This window comes from Oryza glaberrima, chromosome 12 (assembly GCF_000147395.1).
Source record: "Oryza glaberrima chromosome 12, OglaRS2, whole genome shotgun sequence".
Taxonomy (NCBI): domain Eukaryota; kingdom Viridiplantae; phylum Streptophyta; class Magnoliopsida; order Poales; family Poaceae; genus Oryza; species Oryza glaberrima.
Window position 1 is genome coordinate 6,172,357 of NC_068337.1, and position 23,051 is coordinate 6,195,407.

At 42.5% G+C, this 23,051-nt stretch overlaps 2 protein-coding genes, 2 non-coding genes and 1 pseudogene across 4 annotated transcripts; 2 read left to right on the forward strand and 3 right to left on the reverse strand.

The window, feature by feature from the left end:
- The first annotated feature begins 1,385 nt into the window (after positions 1 to 1,385).
- LOC127758057 (uncharacterized) lies at positions 1,386 to 2,313 on the forward strand. The gene is made up of 2 exons (XM_052283678.1): positions 1,386 to 1,723; positions 1,847 to 2,313. The coding sequence occupies exons 1-2, from the start codon at positions 1,440 to 1,442 to the stop codon at positions 2,025 to 2,027; spliced, it is 465 nt and encodes a 154-aa protein (XP_052139638.1). The 5' UTR covers positions 1,386 to 1,439; the 3' UTR covers positions 2,028 to 2,313.
- Positions 2,314 to 9,994: 7,681 nt separating this feature from the next.
- Positions 9,995 to 10,115, reverse strand: LOC127758274 (small nucleolar RNA snoR86). Its single transcript, XR_008013697.1, has one exon. It is a non-coding gene; the product is annotated as a small nucleolar RNA snoR86 (small nucleolar RNA).
- A 1,913-nt stretch (positions 10,116 to 12,028) lies between these two features.
- LOC127756751 (uncharacterized) lies at positions 12,029 to 15,068 on the forward strand (annotated as a pseudogene).
- A 2,159-nt stretch (positions 15,069 to 17,227) lies between these two features.
- Positions 17,228 to 22,383, reverse strand: LOC127757409 (uncharacterized). Its single transcript, XM_052282908.1, has 5 exons — positions 22,021 to 22,383; positions 17,713 to 17,817; positions 17,556 to 17,636; positions 17,366 to 17,455; positions 17,228 to 17,287 (listed from the first exon to the last, which is right to left on the reverse strand). Exons 1-5 carry the CDS (start codon positions 22,381 to 22,383, stop codon positions 17,228 to 17,230), a joined length of 699 nt encoding a protein of 232 aa, XP_052138868.1.
- On the reverse strand, positions 21,069 to 21,192 carry LOC127758275 (small nucleolar RNA snoR86). Its single transcript, XR_008013698.1, has one exon. It is a non-coding gene; the product is annotated as a small nucleolar RNA snoR86 (small nucleolar RNA).
- Positions 22,384 to 23,051: the final 668 nt, after the last annotated feature.

The window sequence follows — 23,051 nt, forward strand, 5'->3', positions numbered from 1 at the left end:
AGTGTAGACTAGAGGAAAAGAAAGTATACTTTTGATTGTACAATGTGCGATCATATTTTTGATGCTTTGCTGAAAAGTGATTATATTAGATTACTTGGTCACTATGTCATGCCATCACTTCAAGATTTAAAAGAATGAATTTATTGTAAATGGCATAATTCATTTGATCATTGTACTAGCAACTGCAATAGTTTTCGTCATAAAATACAATCAGCTATTAATGAAGGCGGATTGAATTTTGCGACTCTGAAAAGGTCATATGCCAAGGATGACCCTTTTGACAAAACCAATCGCGGTAAGGAGTTTTAGGGTTAGATTTTAAGAAAGTTGGTGGAGATAATGGATCGAGAAAGGTTATGATTGGTTAAAAACAGAATGTATGCAGAGAAGTTGCTATATTTTGGATTTGAATGCTAGAAATTGTTATATTTTAGAATGAAGAGATTACTTTCCAAAAGAAGAGGAAGCGATTAATATTTTAGTTTTGAGTCTCTCTCAACTATAGCATCCGCGCGGCTGCACGCGTCCGGCGTGGGTTCAGGCCTGCATCGTGGCTATAAGCACACATGGCCTCTGATCAAGGTGCATTAAACAGAGTGACTTATAAATTACTCCAATTAGCTAGGAGCGCTATTTGGATGCAGGGTAGATGCCCATATTTGTATGCATGATCCTGTTCCCTGGGGTTGTAATCACTCTCTGTTTAATCCATAATATCACCATCTCCTTGCAATAAAATAAAATAAAAGGGATACTGAGAGTGATTGCATGCTAGTCCAGCCAAATTAACCACATGACCTCACATGCTTATTAGTATGTTATTAGTTATCACCTGTACTTTCATCATCAGTTGCCTTACGCGTGGTGCACGAGACTGAAAATAATCACACATGCATGTAATTCTAAGATGTTAACTTGCATTTTTTTCTTTCAAGAAAATTCAGACCAGAAAATAAAAATAAAACTACAATCAGTTTTGCTACTCTCTCCGTCCCAAAATCAAGAGAAGGATATAAATGCATGTGTGAAAGTTTTAACCGTCTTTGGCATGCATGATAGAAGGTGAGTCAAACATTTACTGTATACGAGTGCTTCAAATGTAATAATTGACAATCTTCCTTTTGAATGATAATAACAATTTAATGTTTGGCAATTTGGTCTTAACCAGAAAAGGAATAACACAGCATCCCTCTATGCATGCATGCAAGAACAAATCATTTACTCTCTACACACATGCCAGAGCAAAACATTTTTTTTTTTTTGAACTGATCAAATATCTTGCCAATAGTACACATGCACATGCATATAAGACCACCATGTCCCCTGATAATGCCCTATAAATAGCCCATCTCACCATATCTCTCTTTCACCAAGCAGAAGCTAGAGACACATCTAATCATCTTCATAAAACCTTGATCTAGCTAGCTCCCAAACCATACATGGCTTCCTACTACGAAATCACCTCTCGTGGCGCACTCATCAAGGGCAGGGAGTTCAACTTCTCCAACCTCTACCTCTACCACATCTACAATAGCTCAGAACCCAACCAGCAGCAGATCATAGACAACGTTTCTTCTACCGCCATGGGTGGGCTGACCGTCAACAATTGGACGGTGTACGATGGAGTTGGGAGCGATGCGACGCTTGTTGCCCGAGGACAGGGCCTGCATACCTATGCTGGCAACTGGCATTGCTCCTTCAGCTTGGTTTTCGAGGATGAAAGGTACAAAATATGTATGTCAATGTTTGTGTTTCTGTATATTTGTAGTCTATAATATTGTAGCACTGAGACAAATTCGTAATTAAACATGTATGACATTTTTGCAATGTGTGATCATTGAAATAGGTTTAACGGATCCACCCTTGAGGTGAAGGGGATATTTGAAGAGGATCGTGACTGGGCTATTGTCGGGGGAACAGGCGAGTTCGCTATGGCATCTGGTGTCATAAAGAAAACGGTGTATGAGCGAACACCCGAGGGAACAATCATTGAACTCACGATCCGTGGGTTTTGCCCCGACTTTTAATTAACCTATCTGAAGTAACATTTGGTCGGCAGAATGCAGCCCTTTTAGCTAGCTCCCACTGTCAAATAAACTGCAGTGTTGTGGGCTTCTTTTGTCGCGGTGGGAAGTGCCTCAATGCAGTTGGCATCAGCGTCCAACCCGTCTAACCTGTCAAAATAATTAGCTTCCCGTGTTTAAGTGTGTTATTTTGTAATGAATAAATATGTTAGGGGTCCTCCCTTTCATTCATGTAGTGATGAGTGATGTTCTGTTGCTGGAGTGCGTATGTCGGAATTTGCAGTCCTTCTGTCAGGGTTTCAGTCTTGCAGATTGTTGTATACATCAATAAAGATCTTGATTGAAGATTTTTTTTTTTAATTAAGCTACTGCGCTCCATCCTACTCCCTCCGTCCTATAATATAAGGGATTTTGAGTTTTTACTTACACTCTTTAACCACTCGTCTTATTCAAAAAATTTATGCAAATATAAAAAACTAAAACTTATGCTTAAAGTACTTTGAATAATAAAGTAAGTCAAAAAAAATAATAATTCCAAAATTTTTTGAATAAGATGTCGAGTGGTCAATTAAACAGTGCAAACAAAAACTTAAAATCCCTTATATTATGGGACAAAGGGTAGCACTATAAATCTGAACTAGGTGTGATGTCCATAATCCTATAATATTTTAGAATAGAGGAAGTAGTCGCTATTCAATGAGTGTATTGATCATCTAAGCTATTTTAGAACGGAGGGAGTAGTCGCCATTCATTGTAGTGCCATATTTCGAAAGCTATGATCGATCGATTTGTCCACATTTCGTTGAAGTTCTCGCTAGTGACCACCACTACTGCCGTCGACTCCCACCTTTGCTGCAGTATCCCAATTTTCTCATTTCTCATACTTAGTTTGATTACTTGGATTTGAGTCCCGTCACACTCATAATTTGTAATAATTTTTACTAATGAGTTTATATTTATAATATTTTTCACTGACATGTATAGCTACAGAGATATTAATGGGCAAGTATATATATGTATATGTGTTTTGGATACCAACAAACCAAGTAAAAAAAATCAAGCATCAAGTAGTAAAACTATAGCTCCGACTTCGGATGGTGTAAGAATACTAGATAGATATCATGTATCAAATAATGATGAAGATCTCGAGGTGCTTCTCTAAAAAATTATACTATGGATGTGTTTATTTCACGCTAAAATCGAAAGTTTGGTTGAAATTGGAACAATGTGATGGAAAAGTTAGAAGTTTGTGTGTGTAGAAAAGTTTTATATGATGGAAAAGTTGAAAGTTTGAAAAAAAAGTTTAGATCTAAACTTGGCCTATATCAAAGATTGCGGATCTCAAAGTGCTATTCGATGAATTACTTTTTTAAGTGGGAGATATCAAAGGTATAGGATGGCAAAGCATGTGATTGTAGATACTTAGCTGTGTTCGTTCCAGCCCATTCCCAGCACTAACAGTACGCACGAAAAACGGAGCGATCCATTAGCGCGTGATTAATTAAGTATTAGCTAATTATTTTTAAAAAGGATCAATATGTTTTTCAAGCAACTTTCGTATAGAAATTTTTTTAAAAAAAACGTTCCGTTTAACAGTTTGAAAAGCGTGCGCGCGGCATGAGAGGGAGAATTGAGAAAACATAGCGCCGATCACAGCCTAAACACGACGGCTTACAGTTTGATTAATTAAATTATAATGTGTATCTCGTATTAACATTTGGCATGCTTGTTGGGCGTCTAGCTACTGTGTGCACACGCGCGTCCAGATTCTCCGACCAAGTTGGAAGAACCTACGATGTTTTCAATTCTTCTCAAAAAAAAAACAATTTGTGTATCAGAACTTTTTACAAAAACTATAGATGGAAACTTTTACTACAACATTTAGAAAAATCCTGCATAGAAAATATTTTAACTGCAAATAAAACTTTCATTTAGGCCCTCTTTGATTCAAAGGAAATTCATAGGAATTTTAGAAGATTTTATTTCTATAGGAATTTTTCCTACAAAGCCTTTTGAATCAAAGGAATGAACCCTATGGAATCCTATGGAATCCTATGAAATTCCTATGAAATGCCTATTCCCATACTAGTTTTAGAGAAATTTTAACAAGAGGTAGAACCTCATAGAAGAAATCCTTTGAGTCTTTATCTCTCTCCTTAAATTCCTATATTTTTCCTGTGGTCCAATCAAACGGTCATTCCTATGTTTTTTCTGTGTTTTGCAATCCTCTGTTTTACACTTTCATTCATGTCAGAATCCTAAGTTTTTCTCATGAAGGTAAAAATTTCTGTAGGAAAATATTCAGCTACAAAATATATATGTTTTATAATAGAAATTCCACACTGAAAGTAAAAAAAAAAAAAAGTTTCATCGACAAACTCTTACAATAGTATTTTTTTATGGCAAATAATATATACAATGGGCTTTAGCATGTATACTTGAGAGGACTTATCTATAACTAATATAAATATTCGTATTTTTTCAGTCGTCACACCAGTTTTTCGTCCCACTTCGTCGCCCCCCCTCCCCCAAAATCCCAATCCGAATCCAATCAAACCCCGGAAAAAATCACAATCACAATCGGAGTTCAATCACACAAATCATGATACATGTACACATATATATATATCCAAATAAAAGCCAAAATTAGATCGAAGGGGGTCGCCGCCGCCGCCGTCGTTGCCGAACCACCGCCGTCGCCGTCGCCGCCGTAGGGACGGCTAACCGCCGGCGGCTCTCCTCCTGCTGGATCCGGTGGAGGGGAGAGCGCCGCCGCCGCCTCCCGCTAGATCCGCCGGCGGTGGCGGCGAAGGGCGCTCTCCGGTGGTAGGGGAGAGCGTCGCCGCTGCCGTCGTCGGTGGTGGGGGAGGACTCCGCCGCCACCGCCGCTCGTGGGGCGCCTCCCCTCCCGCTAGATCCGCCGCCGGTGGTGGGGGAGGGTGCCGCCGACGCCGCCGCCGTCGGTGGTGGGGGAGGGGCGCCGTTGTCGCCGCCTCCTGCTGGATCCGGTGGAGGGGAGAGCGCCGCCGCCGCTGTCGTCGGTGGTGGGGGAGGACTCCGCCACCGCCGCTCGCGGGGCGCCTCCCCTCCCGCTAGATCCGCCGCCAGTGGTGGGGAAGGGTGCCGCCGATGCTGTCGTGGGTGGTGGGGGCGCCGCCGCCGCCGCCGCTCGGGGATGTGGAGGGGAGGGCGGCGAAGTGAGATGGGAGGGAGGGAAATGGGCTAGGGTTTCGGTGGCTGAGAGGGAGGGGTTTTGTTTCCCCAATATCGACGCTCAGCCGTCCGATCAAAACCCTAGAGATCGGACGGCCGGTGTCGTCCTGGCCGAAATCGGCCCAAGAGGGATCGAGAGTGAGGCCTCTTTTCCGGCCCAAGCCCAGGTTGCGGCCTGGGGGAGGAAAAGTGCACCCGCGCGTGCGCAAAAGGCCGTGGGCCGACCGGCATGGGTCGGAAATAAGTCTATTTTAGGTCTCTCGGGCCGAAAAAAAAGAGAATAAGTTCATTTTTAGTGCTTATTTTTTTCGAAGCATTATAGTTATATTGAATATGTTTATTTCGAAGCAAACCTAAAAGGAAGTATTTTCTTTGTTTTTCCAATTAAATAATTTTTAAATGATGTTTGTATTAATAAAATTAGCAATTAAGCTCTGAGAATTCCAATAAAATTCCAAAGAGCGTAACTAATCATGGAGAATTTAATAAAATTAAATTTAACCATGTCATTTTATTTAACCATGGAGAATGGAGAATTTTACTTGTAAATTTATTTAATTATACACATACCTACTTAAAAATACCAAATATTTCAGCGAATTTGTATTTTAATTAATTGCATATTTTTCTGATCTGTAAGCTTCCCGGTGCAACGCACGGGCACTTTTGCTAAATCAAACAACACTTTTGGTCAATATACACACTCTATAATCACCCGGCGCAACGCACGGGCACTTTTGCTAGTGATATATAATATGTACTACTCCATGATACGAGAGAGCAATTAGACTGTAGTATTCATGATATACTATGTCAGAATATACAGCATGTAGATCACGATGTGAGATTTGCTATTTTTTTGAAGTGATCATCTTATGAACCCATCTGTACTTTTTTTTTACAATGCGTGAGGATTTTAATTAAGTGCTCATCTTGTGGCAAGCGACATGCATACTTTAATTTTTATTTTTGATACCATGCGCAAAAACTCATCTGTATCACAGGGGATTGGTACTGTAAACTTATTGATAATTAATAGTATTATAGATCAAGGCGCTACTACCACGTGCGACACTGATGGTTGATAGTTTATGTCTAATTAATTGTGTACCCTGTGTCAATTTGTGGAACACTTTGATCGACATTAAAACCATAGAGATTTTTTCCTCCATTAATTCTTTGCGCGCTTAAAATATATATGGAGATTGTACATATGTAAGGGCAAATTGCTAGTGAAAATAAACATATGATGAAAACAGGTATCCTAGTGGACACACCGAGTTAATTAGTTTCAGAATTCCTAGTGGACACAGGTGTGTGTAGCCAAAGCACCCTAAAACATAAACATCAAAGCAAATCAATGTTAACTCCAATGCCAATACTGCGCTACATTATTGAATATCCATTTGCTACTTCCTCTGTCCAAAATTATAGTTATTTCTATAGTTTAAATTTGTTCTAAAATATAACAATCTCTCCACCTACCCTCTTATATATCTAAACCAAATATAATATCTCTTACTTATTTTCTACGCCTACTTATTTTTCTCAACCAATTACAACATTGCACCATTCAATATTTCAAATTCACCTACTCATTTAATTCCTACAAAGAGTACATCTCCATATATCAACTTAGCGCGTGCTTGGTTCAACGGATAGGATGAGTTGAGTTCGAACTCATTTTTCAGGAAGTTTGGTTTGAATATAAGTGGGATGGGATGGAGTAAATCTCCAATCTAACCCATTTTTCTCACTCACTGATATGTGGGTAAACCTAAAATTAGGATCATCTCATTACCGCACCAAACGGATAGATAGGATATTCCCATCTAAAAACAGAGACGAGTATAGGTGGTGTTTGGATCCAGAGAAACTTTACTCTATGTCACATCGGATACTTGGACATTAATAAGGAATATTAAATATAGACAACTTACAAAACTAATTACATAAATAAGAGCTAATTCGTGTAAAAAAATTTTAAGCCTAATTAATCCATAATTAGCACATGCTTACTGTAGCATAACATAGTCTAATCATGGATTAATTAGACTTAATAGATTCATCTCGAGAATTAGTCGAGTGTTATGGAATGGGTTTTATCAATAGTTTGCGTTTAATAATTCTAATTAAAATCCAAACATCCGATATGACAAGTACTAAAATTTTTTTAGTCCCATCCAAACAGTCCCATGACACACCCAGCTTCATTAAAAAGGTGTCTTGCTTTCCATTACAAGGAACAAGACCACGACACAGTCCTCAGGTGGTTCGTACTCTGCCTGGCCCAGCACGGCATGGGCTCGCCGATGACAACCAGCTATGCTATGGCTTGTAGCGAGCCATGTCGTGCCAACCCACATGCCGAATCCACGGCATAGAAAGGGGCTATGAAAAAGTTTAAGGATTAAGTTCACTTTCGGTCCCTCTATTTGTCGCCCAGTCCGATTTTCATCCCTTGACTGCAAAACCGCATACAACCTGTCCCTCAACTTACAAAAACCAGGCGAACAAGGTCCCTTGGCGGTATTGGCTGACGTGACGCCTACGTGGCTTGTTTGACTAAGTCTCCATCCCACGTGGCATTGACGTGGCGCTTACGTGGCAATTATATCTCGAAAAAATAATAAAAAGCATGGCCCCACATGTCAGCTGCACACAAAAATAATATTAAAAATAGAGGGGCCCACGTGGGCCCCACATGTCAGTCTCACTCCTCACTTCTTCCCTCTCCCTTCTCTCTCTTCTCCATCCTCACTCTCTTCTTCCCTTTCCCCTATCTCTCCTTCTTCCCGGGCAGCGGACAGCGCGGGTGGGCGGCGGCGGCGGGCGTGGTCAGCAGCCACCCAACGGCCCCTGCCGGCGACCTCCTCGGCGTGTTCGGGCCTTCGGGGACCTCCTCGGCAATGGGATCTTCATCTCCGAAGGGGAGACGTGGGTGGCGTAGCGGAAGACTCCGGCCGGGCGTGCGCCGCCGATTCTCTCCCACCGGCCACCGCGCGCCGCTCCCTCCCGCCGATCCCCGCGCGCCCGCTGCTCCTCTCCCGCCGGCCGCCGACCCCCCCCCCCCCCCCCCCCCCCCCGCACCGCCGCTCCTCTCCCTCCTTCCTGCCGGCCGGCGCACGCCGCCGCTCTCTCCCATTGGCCGGCCCGACGAGCTCGCCTCCTCCCTCGCGGTGCTCCCGTCGGCCGCTCTCTCCGCCGCGCGCACGCCGGATGCAGTATTAGCAAACGAAGAAAAGGAATGCAAAAGAAAAGAAAAGGATAGATAGAGGAGAGGGCGTCCAGCACGTCGACCGGCATCAAGGCGTGCAAGCTCGAGCTCGCAGCCGGCAGCGGCAAGGGCGACGCGTCGTCGCCAGCGGTGGCGTCCATGCCGTTGTGCTGCTCCGCTGCTAGCAGCTAGCCGCGCGCCCCCATGGCCTCCCTCCTGTGTAGTTCCGTCGTCATCGACACAGGCTGCCGCCTCGCCGCGAGCTGTGCCCCCGTTTTGAGTTCGTCGACATGCGACAAGCACCAAGAAAGTCAGCAAAATGCCAACAGGAAGAGGATGCTAAGATCTCGATGTAATTAACCGCTAACTAATTTTGCTTGCAGGTCGGTGGAGCCGAGTAGGCGGCGGCGCGCGAAGCCGATAGGAGGAGTGAAGCGGGCGGCGGCGCGCGGAGCCGATAGGAGGAGGTTGAGCAGCGGCCGGAGTAGGCTCCGAGCGGGGCGCAGCGGCCGGTCCGCGGAGCAAGATGGGCAGCGGCCGAAGCGGGCTACCAGCGCGCCGTGACGAGGAAGAAGAGGGAGAGCCGAGTGGGGAGGAGATGACATGTGGCCCCCACCATTTTTAGATTAATTATTTTTTTGTGCGGCTGACATGTGGGCCCATGATTTTTATTATTTTTTCGAGATATAATTGCCACCTAAGCACCACGTCAATTCTATGTGGGACGGAGAACAAGTCAAACAAGCCACGTAGGCGCCACGTCAGCCAAAACAGCCTTCAAAACCGTCGTACCCGGTTTTACGGCCAAGGGATGAAAGTTGGACTGGGCGACAAATAGAGAGACCCAAAGTGAACTTATTCCAAAGTTTAAATATAGAAAAACTGCTACACGAGTCGTGTCCGTCCAAGCCCATAAGGCCCACAACGTCGGTGCCGGACTGGCTACTGTAGCATCACAACTGGGCCAGCCCAACCCATTTGACCAGCTTTCCATTGTCATGCCACAGTACAATCCATGGACATGATCCCACAGTACAATCTGGAGCGATGCAAATTCGTCAGTATCAAGGAAGACGTTCAAAGATTATCTTCAGACGACTACTGATAGGAGGATTTAACTTTTATTGTTCATGCACCTGCGCAAAATTTACAATGGAATCGTAAATTCTTCATTTGTCCATGCCCTTTTAAACTTTTGAACACCAAACATTATGCATCTTTTATTCCTGACTTAGTCTCAGTGGTCTAGATCTATGTCATTGCACCTGTATGCCAAGCCTTGAAGGTCATTCGTTCGTTGTTTTAACAGTTTGTTTTTTTTATACATCAGTTTTACCTCAAAATGTAAAAACAACGAAACTATTAACAGTTTTCGACTTAAAATGGCAAACAAAACAAATTGAAGCAATGAAGAACTTTCGCATGCTGCAGAAAAAAAAAAGAAGACTGCTCTATCCACAAATGAAAAATCCGAGTCCAAAATCAAAACTTGATCAAACATCAGGATGACAAGAAGATCAAATACATAGTTTAAAAAGGGGATGTAGCAGCTTGTTCGAGGCCGTCACAAAACAGAGGAAAATCTGAGCGGCACGGAGAACTGCAATCGCTGTCGCCAACCTTCAATGCAAAGATCGCCACTTTATCAGGCCCCTTTGCTCTGCAAATTGGCTTCTTCTTTATTCCTAAACCCCCGCGGTTTGTTCTTTCCCCTCCAGATTCAAATCCAACCAATACATATCCACCCCGAATCAAAAAAAGAACACATAACTCATTCGTTTGATCTATCAAAAGGCATCCAATCTCTCCTTCCTTTGGAAGGAGAAGAAACCATAAACATTATGGAAAAAAAGAAAAGAATAATATGCAAAGATTCATCACCCATCCTGTGTTCCATACCACAGGAGAAACAGGATGAAAGAAAGATGCATGACGAACAAATTGTTGCTATCTGGATCGATCGCAAAGCAATCGAGGCGCAGGTGAGGCGGCGGAGAGAGGGAAAGAGAGACTCTGGATGGATTATCAAGGTGGCTGGGTATTTATAGGGAAGCAAAGGTTGGCAAGCGAAACCCTAACCCTCAGGTGCAGATTTAGTTGGGCCGGATGGGGCTTTTCTGGACCAATTCGTAAAGGAATAAGTTCACTTTGACCAATTTGGTTTTGCGGTTCAGGGTTAGGAATTAGATTCGGTTCACTTTTAAGGGAGTCAAAGTGAACTTATTCTATATAAGTAAAGGGTTGATAGGGTTCCAGGCTGCCTTGCTTCGCCGCCGCCAATATACTCTACGACCAATTCCGAAGAGACTGCCGAGGGGAAGGGAAGGGTGGTGGGGTGGGGAGACGAGGCAGATGCAAGGCCTTTCATGCTCGATCCTTAGACGACTCTGTCAACGCTCTGCCGTCGGCTTCTTCATCTGTTTTGCTCCACCTAAAGCGGTTGCGCAACAAGCTGCTCTACTCATTGCGGCACCATCAGAACTTTAGAGTCCACTTTCCCGGTTTTTTCTTGTCTCCTTCCGTTTCTTAATTTAGAAATTGAATCCTGAGAGTTGAATTTTTCATGTAACAATATATTTATATCTTACTAGAAAAATGCCCATGTGTTGCAACGGGTGAAGTCTATTTTAATCTTATTATTGTTATATGGTTTAGTTAAGATGAAATTCACTGTGGAAGTTCGCTTGGATATATATATATTTTTAGAAAATCACGAGCTGTAGTTAGGAGTCCGATCGTCTCAAGTTAATATGCAAGTTTTTCTAAACAGATTTCTTATATGATTCCTTCTGTATTTACCAAAAGTGAACGATATTAAAAACCGACTCAAATACGAATATGTATTTCCAAAAGCAAACAAACTTAAAAACCGACTCACACACGGATGGCGTACCAAAATACCGGCAAAAACATCTTCAATTTTTATAATAGTAGAGGTTTGAGATGGATGCTAAAGATTGGCCTTTTTTTTTTGTTCTTTTGTGCTAGATTCACTTTAGGACCCTGCAGTATGCAACGCTATTTGGGATCTGAAAGTGAGAACAAGCCGGATAATAAGCGGGATTGCACAACCACGGGGTTCCAACCTAGCAGCAATCCCATGAACGAAATTCGGCTTGGTAGGATAGATGGTAGTACAGGGAGCAACCAGATTCACCTACCGATTAAGGATGTTACAGAGGGCAATTACAAGGCTACGGATGTCGTTGAGGTTAATGGGAGCAATCACATTGTTGATGAAGATGTCTGGCATCCATACGTTTATATATATAGCAGTCACCGTGATGGTACTATATACAAGAACGAGCGTTATTGGGATTCTGTTTTTTGTATTGATGTCACTAACCGTGAAGAGAGCAAGTGATTCCAACTTCTTCTCCTAGCATTTTGTTTTTTACGATTTTCCAGTGATTTAATAACTTTAGTCATGGATAATTCTTAGTTCACCTGGACCATCAGAATGTTAACAGCATGGAGCAAAGCATAGTTTACTTTGCAATATTTATTTATTTGTCTACTAAAATAGCTAACAATAGTACCAATGTGATCTTTTTCTGAAGCTCAAGTGGAGCCAATGAGGTTCTCGGTGACTGAAAGATGCAAACCCAATCCGGAAAATTGTCAATACCATTCGATTTGTGGAATGATGCAAGTTTTCTCATTGAAGTTGGCTAAAACTACTACAAACAGTAGCCCAATACAGTTATATGGATACATTGCAGCACGAGATGTTGTGGATTCAATGCTTAATTATGTTTTCAATCGCAGCAGAGATGATCCCATTGTTTTGCAGCAGGTACGTACACACCTATACTTATCTGCAATAATTTTATGATACGTGCATAGAAGACGTGTTTGAATCTTCATACTTCTGATAGCAATATAGCATACAACCACTTAATCTCCTAAATTATAATAACAAGGTAGACCATCGAGTATAAAGAATAGAGAATGGATAAGTTTATTCATAGAGTTGTTCCTTAAAATAAATAGTTTATAATATACATAGAGTTGTTCCTTAATACATACTTTTTTTACGTTGTACATAGTTTATATTATGTGAATATTTGCAATTTTTTTACCAAAATATTTGCATATTTCATATGAAGTTATCAAGAAAATCTTGCAGCCGTTGCACAAGAATCTCAGTTCCTTTTGGATGCTGCAAAATGATCTGAAAATTTATTGCATACCTCTCACCAATGGCATAAATTAGATGCTACCAAATGTTTATGTGTCCTAATCCCCCTAAAACTCCAATTTTCTCCAGCTGGTAAGATTAAACATCCAGTAGCATTACAAAGTCCAGGACTCTTAGAGCAAACATGCAGCACCTATAGATTTCAATGGTTCACAGTGCCTGCTATACTTGGTACACTTTGTGTCATGGTGTGACAAGCTTGCAATATGCATTTTAATTACCAGGTTTACACTAACATCTCCTTATTTGGTGTTTTATCACTTTCTACACAAAAATAAATATCTGTCCTGCACTAAAGAGAAACCTCTATCCAGATGAAAAAAAGTACCGTCGCTTATTTTATTTCTCCAGTGTGTGCATGCTGTTTGTAATGAAGCTAGAATGACTATAGACGAACTAAAATTGTGTATCTGTGATATGATTGGTTCTTCATCATCCGCAGTCCTAGTCATCACAACTCTTTATTCTTTTGGACACATATGAACCAAGTTTTAGCTGTTTGGTATACCTTTACAACAACCAACTATTTTCCTTGTAAATAATTTTTTTTATATATAATACAACACTGCTAGGCAAGGTCTGGTAGTAATTTTGATTAAAAAAAGCAGTAGCCAAATCAAACAGAATCCATGCATCAATCTTTCTAAATCAGAGAAGGCCACAATGTATCAAACAAGCACAGGGCATGGTATAGGCTGAGTTTGCTGAGTTTGGTTGTTAACTTTCCCAACTCACCTCTCTCTTTTTCAGCGGGAACGCTTTTCAAACAACTAAACGGTGTGTTTTTTTAAAAGTTTTATATACGAAAGTTGCTTTAAAAAGTCATATTAATCCATTTTTCAAAAAAAAAGAGTTGTTCCATTTTGCGTGCGCGGAGTGTGAGTTCCCAACCCAGGGAACCGAAGACCGCCATAATCTTTTACAAGCATGGTACATCATAATCTCTAAACTTGTAGGGTATGTCATCTAGGTTCCGAACTCTTAAATTGCATTTCCGGTACCTCTAAACTTGTACGGATGTGCCCTATTGCGTTGCTCTTCTGTCACCCTACATCCTAATCCTCTGGATTGATTGGGTTACGACTTGCGAGGACAGTGTATGTTGCAATCTTTGATAGTTAAAAGAGATTAATTAACAAAAGTGCAATGCATTTCATTCGTTGATCACAGACCTGCCATTTTTGCTGATGTGGAACAGTGCATACATAAAATGAGCCTCGACAGATTAGGATTTCTAACAACTCACTCAATGGACTTAGAGACCTATCTGACACAGCTATGCCAGTGCAAAGGTGCAAATGTGAGCACCCGTAGTTGCATTTTACTATTCAAAACAAAGTCAAAGCAGGATAATTTGGGACCCTTGCTACTTACCAAGTCTTTTTTCCCCCTCTATATCATGGGAAAGCATGGATAATCCCATCGCAACAATCGTCTTAGCCCTTTAGGTACATAATATCGCTTTGACTGCTATTTTAGTATTTAAATTTCATTTTAGCTCCTTCAAAGATTTGAGTAGGTGCTGATGATTTTTAACTCCATTGTTGTTGTTATATATGGTAAGAGATAGTTTAGGAAGTTATTTAGTCGGTTAGTATTTGGACAGTTTGAGAGTCCTAGTTGGTTGACACATCTTATTATATGAAAGTTAGCCTAGTCTTTGCTTAGGGAATCAAATAGTATTCCAGAAAGGGTTTTGCCCAAATCGCTTAGAAATACACCTGTTGACAGGTCAAACAACATGAGGGTGACCTGCCAGAATTGGTAGGAACAGAAACTTTGTTGTACAAGAGAAGCTCATTTAATTTAGATATCTTGGCATGTGGCTGTCTAGGAAATCATTAGCTTTAGACATTTCTTATTTTCCTGTGGAGAGTTATTAAATAATTATAAGTTTTGCAGGGATCTATTATTGAACTGACTGGCCCTAAGAGAGGCATTGGCATGGTTGCTGATGTTATATTTGAGTTTGACATGAGAATCAAGAATGGGGAGAAAGAAGAAGATGATCTACAGCTGATTGATGGAATAATAGAGATCGACGACAACGTGGTAACGATGATAGGGACACCGAGGGCATTTCGACTTAGCGGCGATTGTGGCTCTGTTGACATGTCTATGGCAATTTTTGATAACGCTGTGGAAGCAACAGTAGAAGTTGCCATATCGGAACTTCATTATGGTTTTGATTTATCCCTAAGCTATGTTCTTTCTGAGCTGGAAGAAAATAGAGAATTTCAGCTTTTCAGTGGTACTATTGGTGAGTCGTGTGGCTTACGAAGGTTTGTGGTAGCCGTCAACTTGGACACTTTAACGCATTTGAAGTTCAAGGTACATAAAGAAGGCTCCAATCTTGTTGAACATTGTTGCTCCTTTGAATCTAATCTGCACGGATGCGCCAGTCAAGAAATAAAGCTTGAGTAAGCCTCTATCCTAGTGAAGGTGACTTGGTCGCCTTTAATTGCATAAACAGGGGCGGATCTACAGTGTTACCACCGGTGTCAGGCGACACCGACTACTTTCGACAAAAGCTATGCTTAAATTGCTTGTCCATATATTATAACACTATATTCTAAATATAATTAGCATGCTATGATAACAATAGATACGTTATAACGCCAACAAACAAAATTTCTGGATCCGCCACTGTGCATAAACTGGTTGGATAAGCAGAGGCTTTTGCTTCTGTTTGAGCAGAATAATCTGAGGCCATTAGATTGCAAAACGAGGCCATAACAATAAAAATGAGCTACGCTAATAAAAAAAAGTACCTTCAGAGCTAACTCTACGACTTTCGCCACTGCATGAAGGTTGACTTTCTTGTCATGTATTAAGATCAATCGGTCATCTAGTTCCTGTAACAGATAAAATAAATTACAACCAATATAATTTGACGTCAAATATTTCATGAAACTTGGATCAAAATATTCCATTAGATGTGCAGAGAAGACAACAAACAAAGCATGTATTCCATCATAGCTAGTCATATGCAAGGAATGGGTATTCCTCGTGGAGTACAGACAATGCAAAAATCGACACTTCTTTTAGATAATGGATATCATTCCAGCCTGTACAGTCCAGTTTTCCACAAGAGTGTATACAGCCAAACGCAAAAATCTACAAGGCTGAATGATTAGAGAACCCATAAGTAAGGTTAGAACAGGGGTCGTATGGACCAAAAAGACAAGTTCCTCAATCTGTAAAATTAAAGGAAAGAAACCACATGTAACTCTCATATAGAAGTTTCAATTCATAGCTATGTCAGATTTAAGTTTCAGCCAACTCTTTTTAAGATGAATAAAAAGTCAATACTATATAATTGAAGGAATAACAGTGCTGCAAAAATGCCGAGTTGTCTAGACATGAAGCCACACGACTCTAGACTGAAGGGATTCATGTGGCTTCATGTTTGAAGGGATTCATGTAAAACTAAACTAGCATAGAATGAACCTGCTCAGCTCTCTCTTCAATGGCCTTCTTAATTATCTCCAGCTCCATCAAGGATCACTATGTCATCCTTAGATACAGCTCTCTGGTTGGCTCAGCTGCTGGGCGATCTCCTGGGCAGAGATGCTGAAGCAATGGAGCTCAGGGTGGACAGCAAGTCCGCTTTGGCCTTGGCGAAGAATCCCGTCTTCCATGAGCGCATCAAGCACATCCGCATCAAGTATCATTTCATTCGGAGCTGCTTGAACGAGGGGAGCATCAAGGCCAGCTACATCAACACCCAGGATCAGCTCACCGACCTTCTCACTAAGTCCCTTGGGCGGATCAAGTTCCAGGAACTTCGCGCCAAGATTGGAATGGTTCAAATTCCCCAAAAGGCGCCACACAAGACTTAGGGGGAGAACGACAGATTAAGGGTATGTTTAGATTCCAAAAAATTTTGGCCAAAAACGTCACATCAAATGTTTGGACACATGCATGGAGCATTAAATATGGATGAAAAAAAACCAATTGCATAGTTTGCATGTAAATTGCGAGACGAATCTTTTGAGCCTAATTGCGCCATGATTTGACAATATGATGCTACAGTAAATATTTGCTAATGATGAATTAATTAGGTTTAATAAATTCATCTCGCAGTTTACAGGTGGAATCTGTAATTTGTTTTGTTATTAGTATACGTTTAATACTTCAAATGTGTGTCCGTATACGTCAAAAGAATTTTAGATGGGGAACTAAACACGGCCTAAGGCCCTGTTTAGATTCCAACTTTTTTATTCAAACTTCTAACTTTTCCGTCACATCGAACTTTCCTACACACATAAACTTTCAACTTTTCCGTCACATCGTTCCAATTTCTTCAAATTTCCAATTTTTGCGTGCAACTAAACACAGCCTAAGTCTTGTGTGTTTAGCATCTATTTTGGTATTTGCATAGCTACCTTAGGATGTAAGCAATCTCTTCTTATATTTATCTATGCCTTATGGTGTAAGCTACTAGCCCATATATATATATATATATATATATATATATATATATATATATATATATATATATATATATATATATATATACCCCAACAGCCATGTTGAAGTTTGATGCTAATGGAAATGAAAAACTAGTCCCTAAACCTTTGTTCTTGTGGTATCAATCTCCCCAAACCCAGGAGCTTTGACTGCACAAACCTGCATTTTCACACACAATGAGACCAGATAATATATTAATAATGGGGGTCACATAGAAAAAGGAGGGACAGCACCAACCTTAATGCCTGCACAAAGCTTGTTGATAATCAGAGTACCCAATGCCTCACTTTCTAAATCCTCTGCAACAATAAGCAGAGGCCTTTGCTTCTGTTTTAGCAGAAATTATGGGCCATCAGATTGCAGTTAGAATATTAAATTGCAAAATAAGGTCATAACAACAAAAATCAGCTACACTAATAAAAAATACCTTCAGAGCTAACTCCAACACTTTTGCCACAGCATGAAGGTTGGACACTTCATGTATCAAGATCAGTGGGTCATCTAGTTCCTGTAACATATGAAATATATTACAACCAAGATAATTTGTGTTAAAAAAGTCTATTAACATCAGCAGAAATACTTACACATTTCTGGTTCTTTTGGTTGGTAATGAAGTAAGGAGAGATATAGCCTCTGTCAAGTTTCATGCCTTCTATAACTTCAAGCTCATTGTAGAGGGTGTTACCATCCTATCAAATATTTCATGAATCTTAGATCAAAATATCATGGCATACATACATAGGTTGATAGAGCTTGCTAAAAGACTTGGCTATGTTCGCTGCTAGGCGAGTTTGGAACTAAACTCTCCGCACGAAAAATGGAGCGGTTCATTAGCACGTGATTAATTTAGTATTAGCTATTTTTTTCAAAAATAGATCAATATGATTTTTTAAGCAATTTTCGTATAGAAACTTTTTGCAAAAAAACACACCGTTTAGCGGTTTGAAAAGCATGCGCGCGGAAAAAGAGAGGGGTGAGTTGGGAAAGGGGGATTCCGAACACACCCTTTAGAGTATTCCATGATGCCTGAGGAGACAACAAAATAAAGTAAGTATTCCATCACAGCTAGTCATGCAAGAAACTAGCCTCCAGAAGGAATAGGAATTCCTCATGGTATATAGACAACACAAATATAACATGAGTGAACGACAAAAGAAACAAGGGCTGTATGAATCAAAAAAAGACAAGTTCTTCGATATGTAAAACTAAAAGGAAAAAACATGTGTAATAGCAATATGGCATAACACTCAGTATAGAAGAGTTAATTCATAGGTATGACAGATTTAAACTTCAGCCAATTCTTTTTCAGATGAAAATAGGTGGTCAATATAATATAATTGACGGGATAATAGTGCTGCAAAAATGCCAAGTTGTCCAGAGTGTTTGACTCACCATCTCTAGCGGCGGCGCACGGGGACCGGCGGGAGGGAGTGGCGCGCAGCGGCTGGTGGGAGAGGATCGGCGGCGCACGCCCAGCCGGCGGGTGGGAGGAAGAGGAGCGGCGGTGCACACCACGCCGGCGGAGAGGGCGGCCAATGGGAGCGTCGCGAGGGATGAGGTGATCTCATCGGGCGGTCGGCGGGAGAGGAGCAGCGGCGCGCGGAGGCTGGCGGGCGAGGAGGCAGCGTGCGCCGGCCGACGGGAGGCAGGTAGTGGGCGGCGACCTCACGCACCACCACCGCACACCATCTCTAAGCCGCCGCCTTCTTCCCCCCGTCTTCGCCGCCGTTGCTCTGCTCCCTCCCTCGCCGATTACCCCTACGACACCGTGCCCAACAAGGTTGAGCACCTCTTCTTCGCCTAGCTCTACCACGACCAAAAGCAGCGGGAGATGCGCATGTCGATGTTCAGGGTGGAGCGCGCGCACGAGTTGTACGTGGACTACCTCAAGCCCATCATCGCCGACGTGCCAGGCTATGGGAGCTGCTGGAGCGGATACCGGCGCCGGAGATGGAGCGCCTCTACGACAGCGTGCGGCTGGTGAAGAGAGGGCAAAGGAAAGAAGAAAGGAGTGAGGATAAGGAAAAAGAGAGAGGGGAGAGGGAAGAAGGGAGATGAGGTTGACACATGGGGTCCACGTGGGCCTCACCATTTTTAATTATTTTTTGTGTGTAGCTGACATGTGGGGCCACATTTTTATTATTTTTGGGATCGGATTGCCATGTAAGCGCCATATCAAATGCCACATGGAACAAACACAAAGTCAAACCAGCCACGTTGGAGCCACATCAGCCAAAACCGTCTTCCAAACCGCCGAGGGACCTCGTTTGCACTAGTTTTGACAGTTCAGGGACGTATCTGGTTTTAGGGTTGAAGGATGAAAATCGGATTCGGTATAAAGTTAAGGCACCTGGGATGAACTTATTTTCATTCGTAAACGATCCTCCCTTACTGGGCTATGTAAATGGGCCTCCCAGCGTAATGGGCCACGACTCTGACAAGCTGCTTGCTCGATTTTTTGGAGGAAAAGTCCACTTTGGGTTCCTCGACTAAGGTTCTTAGGGCCTGTTCGGAGAGGTTTAGATTCTGAGAAACAACTGTTTGGCAGTACCTACAGATTCTCAGAAGTTATGGATTGTACAGAGAGAATCTGTGGATTGTATAGAGAGAATCTGTGGATTGTTTGGGGCAGCTTCTAGCAGATTACAGATTCTTAAAAGCTATGGATTGTTTGAGGCAGCTTCTAGCAGATTGGGGCAGCTTATAACAGAAGCAGTTTTCAGAAAAAGCTGCAGCTAGGACGCTATGGATTGTTTGAGACAGCTTCTAGTTTTCAGAAAAAGCTGCAGCTAGGACGCTATGGATTGTTTGAGGCAGCTTCTAGCAGATTGGGGCTTCTTATAACAAAAGCAGTTTTCAGAAGAAGCTGCAGCTAGGACAAGCTCCCGCAGATTGGGGCAGCTTATAACAGAAGCAGTTTTCAGAAAAAGTTGCAGCTAGGACAAGCTCCCGAAATATAGCCTAAGTTTCATTCGCATCCATCAATCGTATACAAGTCTCCTAACTTTTAAAACCAAATCAATTTACATCTTTAGAATTGTGCATCCCATTGAATAAAAAATTCTGAAGGTTGTCTTAAAGAAGATTAGACAATTCTGAAGATTGTCTTAAAAAAGATTAGACATCAGTTAATCCTGACTTCGCATAATTTTACCTTCAGTTAATCCTGAATTTCGCATAATTTTACCTGACTGACTCATCTGCTCGTGTCGTTCGGTCGTTCCAACCTGTATTAAATCGACAGGCCATTCGTTCGTTGGTTCAACGGGCTATTTCTTGTCGCGGTAATATGACCAAACGAGTCTTAATCGAGGTGAGCGTTTGATTATTTCAGTAGTTATCTCTATTTTACATTTGTTCGACATCGCCAATTACGAGTTTTCAGAACGATATAAATTAACTTTTTTAATTTAATTTATCTCTATAAATTAACAGCTGTCGATTTGAAAATACAAACAAAAAAACAAACGAAGTACTTCATAGAGATATAGCGGCGTTTCTTGCGAGTGAGATTCAGGGGCTGTTTGAATGCTATACTAAGTTTGTCACCATTCACCATACTTTTATGCCACACTTGTCTAAGTTGTGAATTATAAAAAGTGAGCCACACCTTAGCTAGCAAAATTAGATTGTGCCACACCTTATTGAGTTGATGACATGTGGGGCCCAAATAAATAAGAAGGAATCTTGCCAGAAGTGTGGTTATGAACCTAACAATATATGCTAACTTGGTCAAACTTGGCTAACATGAGATGTGATATCCTTTAACAAACTTTAAGAGCAAAACAAACAACACCTCAATCTCAAACAAACCAAAAGCCTAAATCGGCAAAAAAAAAAAACAAAAGAAAAAAAGAAAAAAAAGACAAGATTGCTCTGGCCATAAATCTGAGCCCAAAATCATGACGCAATAAAAACAAAAGATACAATCAAGAAGGTGGATGTAGCAGCTTGTTCGAGGCCGTCACAAAACAGAGAAAATCTGAGCGGCACGGAGAACTGCGTTTGTTCGTTGTCGCCAACCTTCAATGCAAAGATCGCCACTGCATCTGGCCCCTTTGCTCTGCAAATTGGCTTTCTTCCTGATGATTCCTACAGGCTACAACCCCAACTCGGATCAACCAATTCCAAATACACGAAACCCAACACATCCAAAATCTACCCAGAACAGCAACTCGTTTGATCCATTCATCAACTCGTTTCGGCTCAATGGCAAACGAAAGAAATCACACGGAAACAACGCAAAAAAAGAAAAAAACAGATCAAACAAGGCAAGAGAACCGATGCAAGATTCACCATGGACGATAGGAAGATCCAAATAGATGCCAAGCAATGGAGGCGGAGCAGTGCACAATGGATTGACGGCGGCTTGGAGGAGCTATTTAAATAGGGGCTTGGAGAGAGCGAAACCCTAATCCCCGGATGCGGTTTCAGTTGGGCTGGATGGGCTTTCTCACGGCCCAAAGAGGTAAAACGGAAGGAAAAAGTACACTCAACATCCTTCAACTTGTCATCGAGCTACAAAATCGTCCCCCAACAACAAATATGACATCCCTCAACTTACAAAACTTACAAAACCGTTCGCTTTAGTTCCTTTGGTGGTTTTTGACCCCGGTTTTATTCAACGTGATAGCTGAGTTAGCGTGGGACCCACGTGGCCCCCACATGTCAGGATGTCACGTCATATCTCTCTTTCCCCTCTTCTCTCCCTTCCTCCTCCTCTCTCTCTTCTCTCTAGGCAGGCTGGTCGATGGGTGGGGAGGAGACCGACGAGACGAGGCGGGAGTGGAGATCCGGCGGCCGGCGACGCGGAGCTCGTACGTTGTGGCGGCATAGCTGATGCCGACGAGGAGTGCACGCTTCTTTCCACGGACGCGCGGGTCGCTTGTCACCGTCCGCGCGGCGGCGGCGCGAACACCCTGATGAACGACGACGAGCTCCGTGTGCTCGTCGACGCCATAATCATGCACTACGACCAGGTGTTCCGTCTCAAGAGCTTCGCCACCAAGCTGATGTACTCGCCACAGGCGGCGCAGCACACGGTCATCGACAGCATCATCTGCACCACCATCTGCCAGCCATTCTTGTGCTGCATCCACCGCCAAGCCGACGCCGATGCTGGCGGCGACCGTGGGGCGTTGCTGGCCGAGCTGCAGGAGGACGATGACACGGCACGCCGCGCTGGAGGACTCCTCCCGCGCCGTTTGCTGCTTCCTCCACTCCGCCGCCCCGCTCCTCGTCGTCGTCCACCCCATCCCCCAGGAGCTCTCCCCGCGCCTCCTCTGGGCCCCGCCTTCGAGCTCCTCGCCGACGACCGCGGCCACCCCGCCTCCTCCCTTTCCACGCGGTGGAGCTCGTCGGCGACAGCCTCCCGCACCTCCGCCGATTCCGCCTTCGCTGTGCCTCCGCTCTAGCTCGCTCACTGGCCTCCGCCGATGCTTAAGGGGATCGGAAAAGTGAGAGAGAGAGAGAGGAGTAATGGAGAGGAGGGGGAAGAGAGTGGGTGCTGATGTGGCATCCTGACACGTGGGGCTCACATGGGTCCCACGCTGACTCAGCCGTTACGTCGTACAACATCGGAGTTAGAACCACCGAAGGACCTAAAGTGAACAATTTCGTAAGTTGAGGGATGTCATATATCTGGTTTTGTGGTTCGGGGTCGATTTTGTAACTCGATATCAAGTTGATGGACATTTGGGTGTACTTTATCCAAAACGGAATTATGGCGGCTAGGTATAAGGTATCTCTGCCAGTACCATCAAGCTAAGAGCAGGCAGGCGGATTCATTATAGAATTCTTTGGATTTTTTTTTTATTTTGATTTTTCATTAATATATATATATATATTAAAATATTTAATAAAATGTCATCAATTATTTAATAAAATAAGTTTTTAAAATATATTATTGAAAACGAATTCTTTC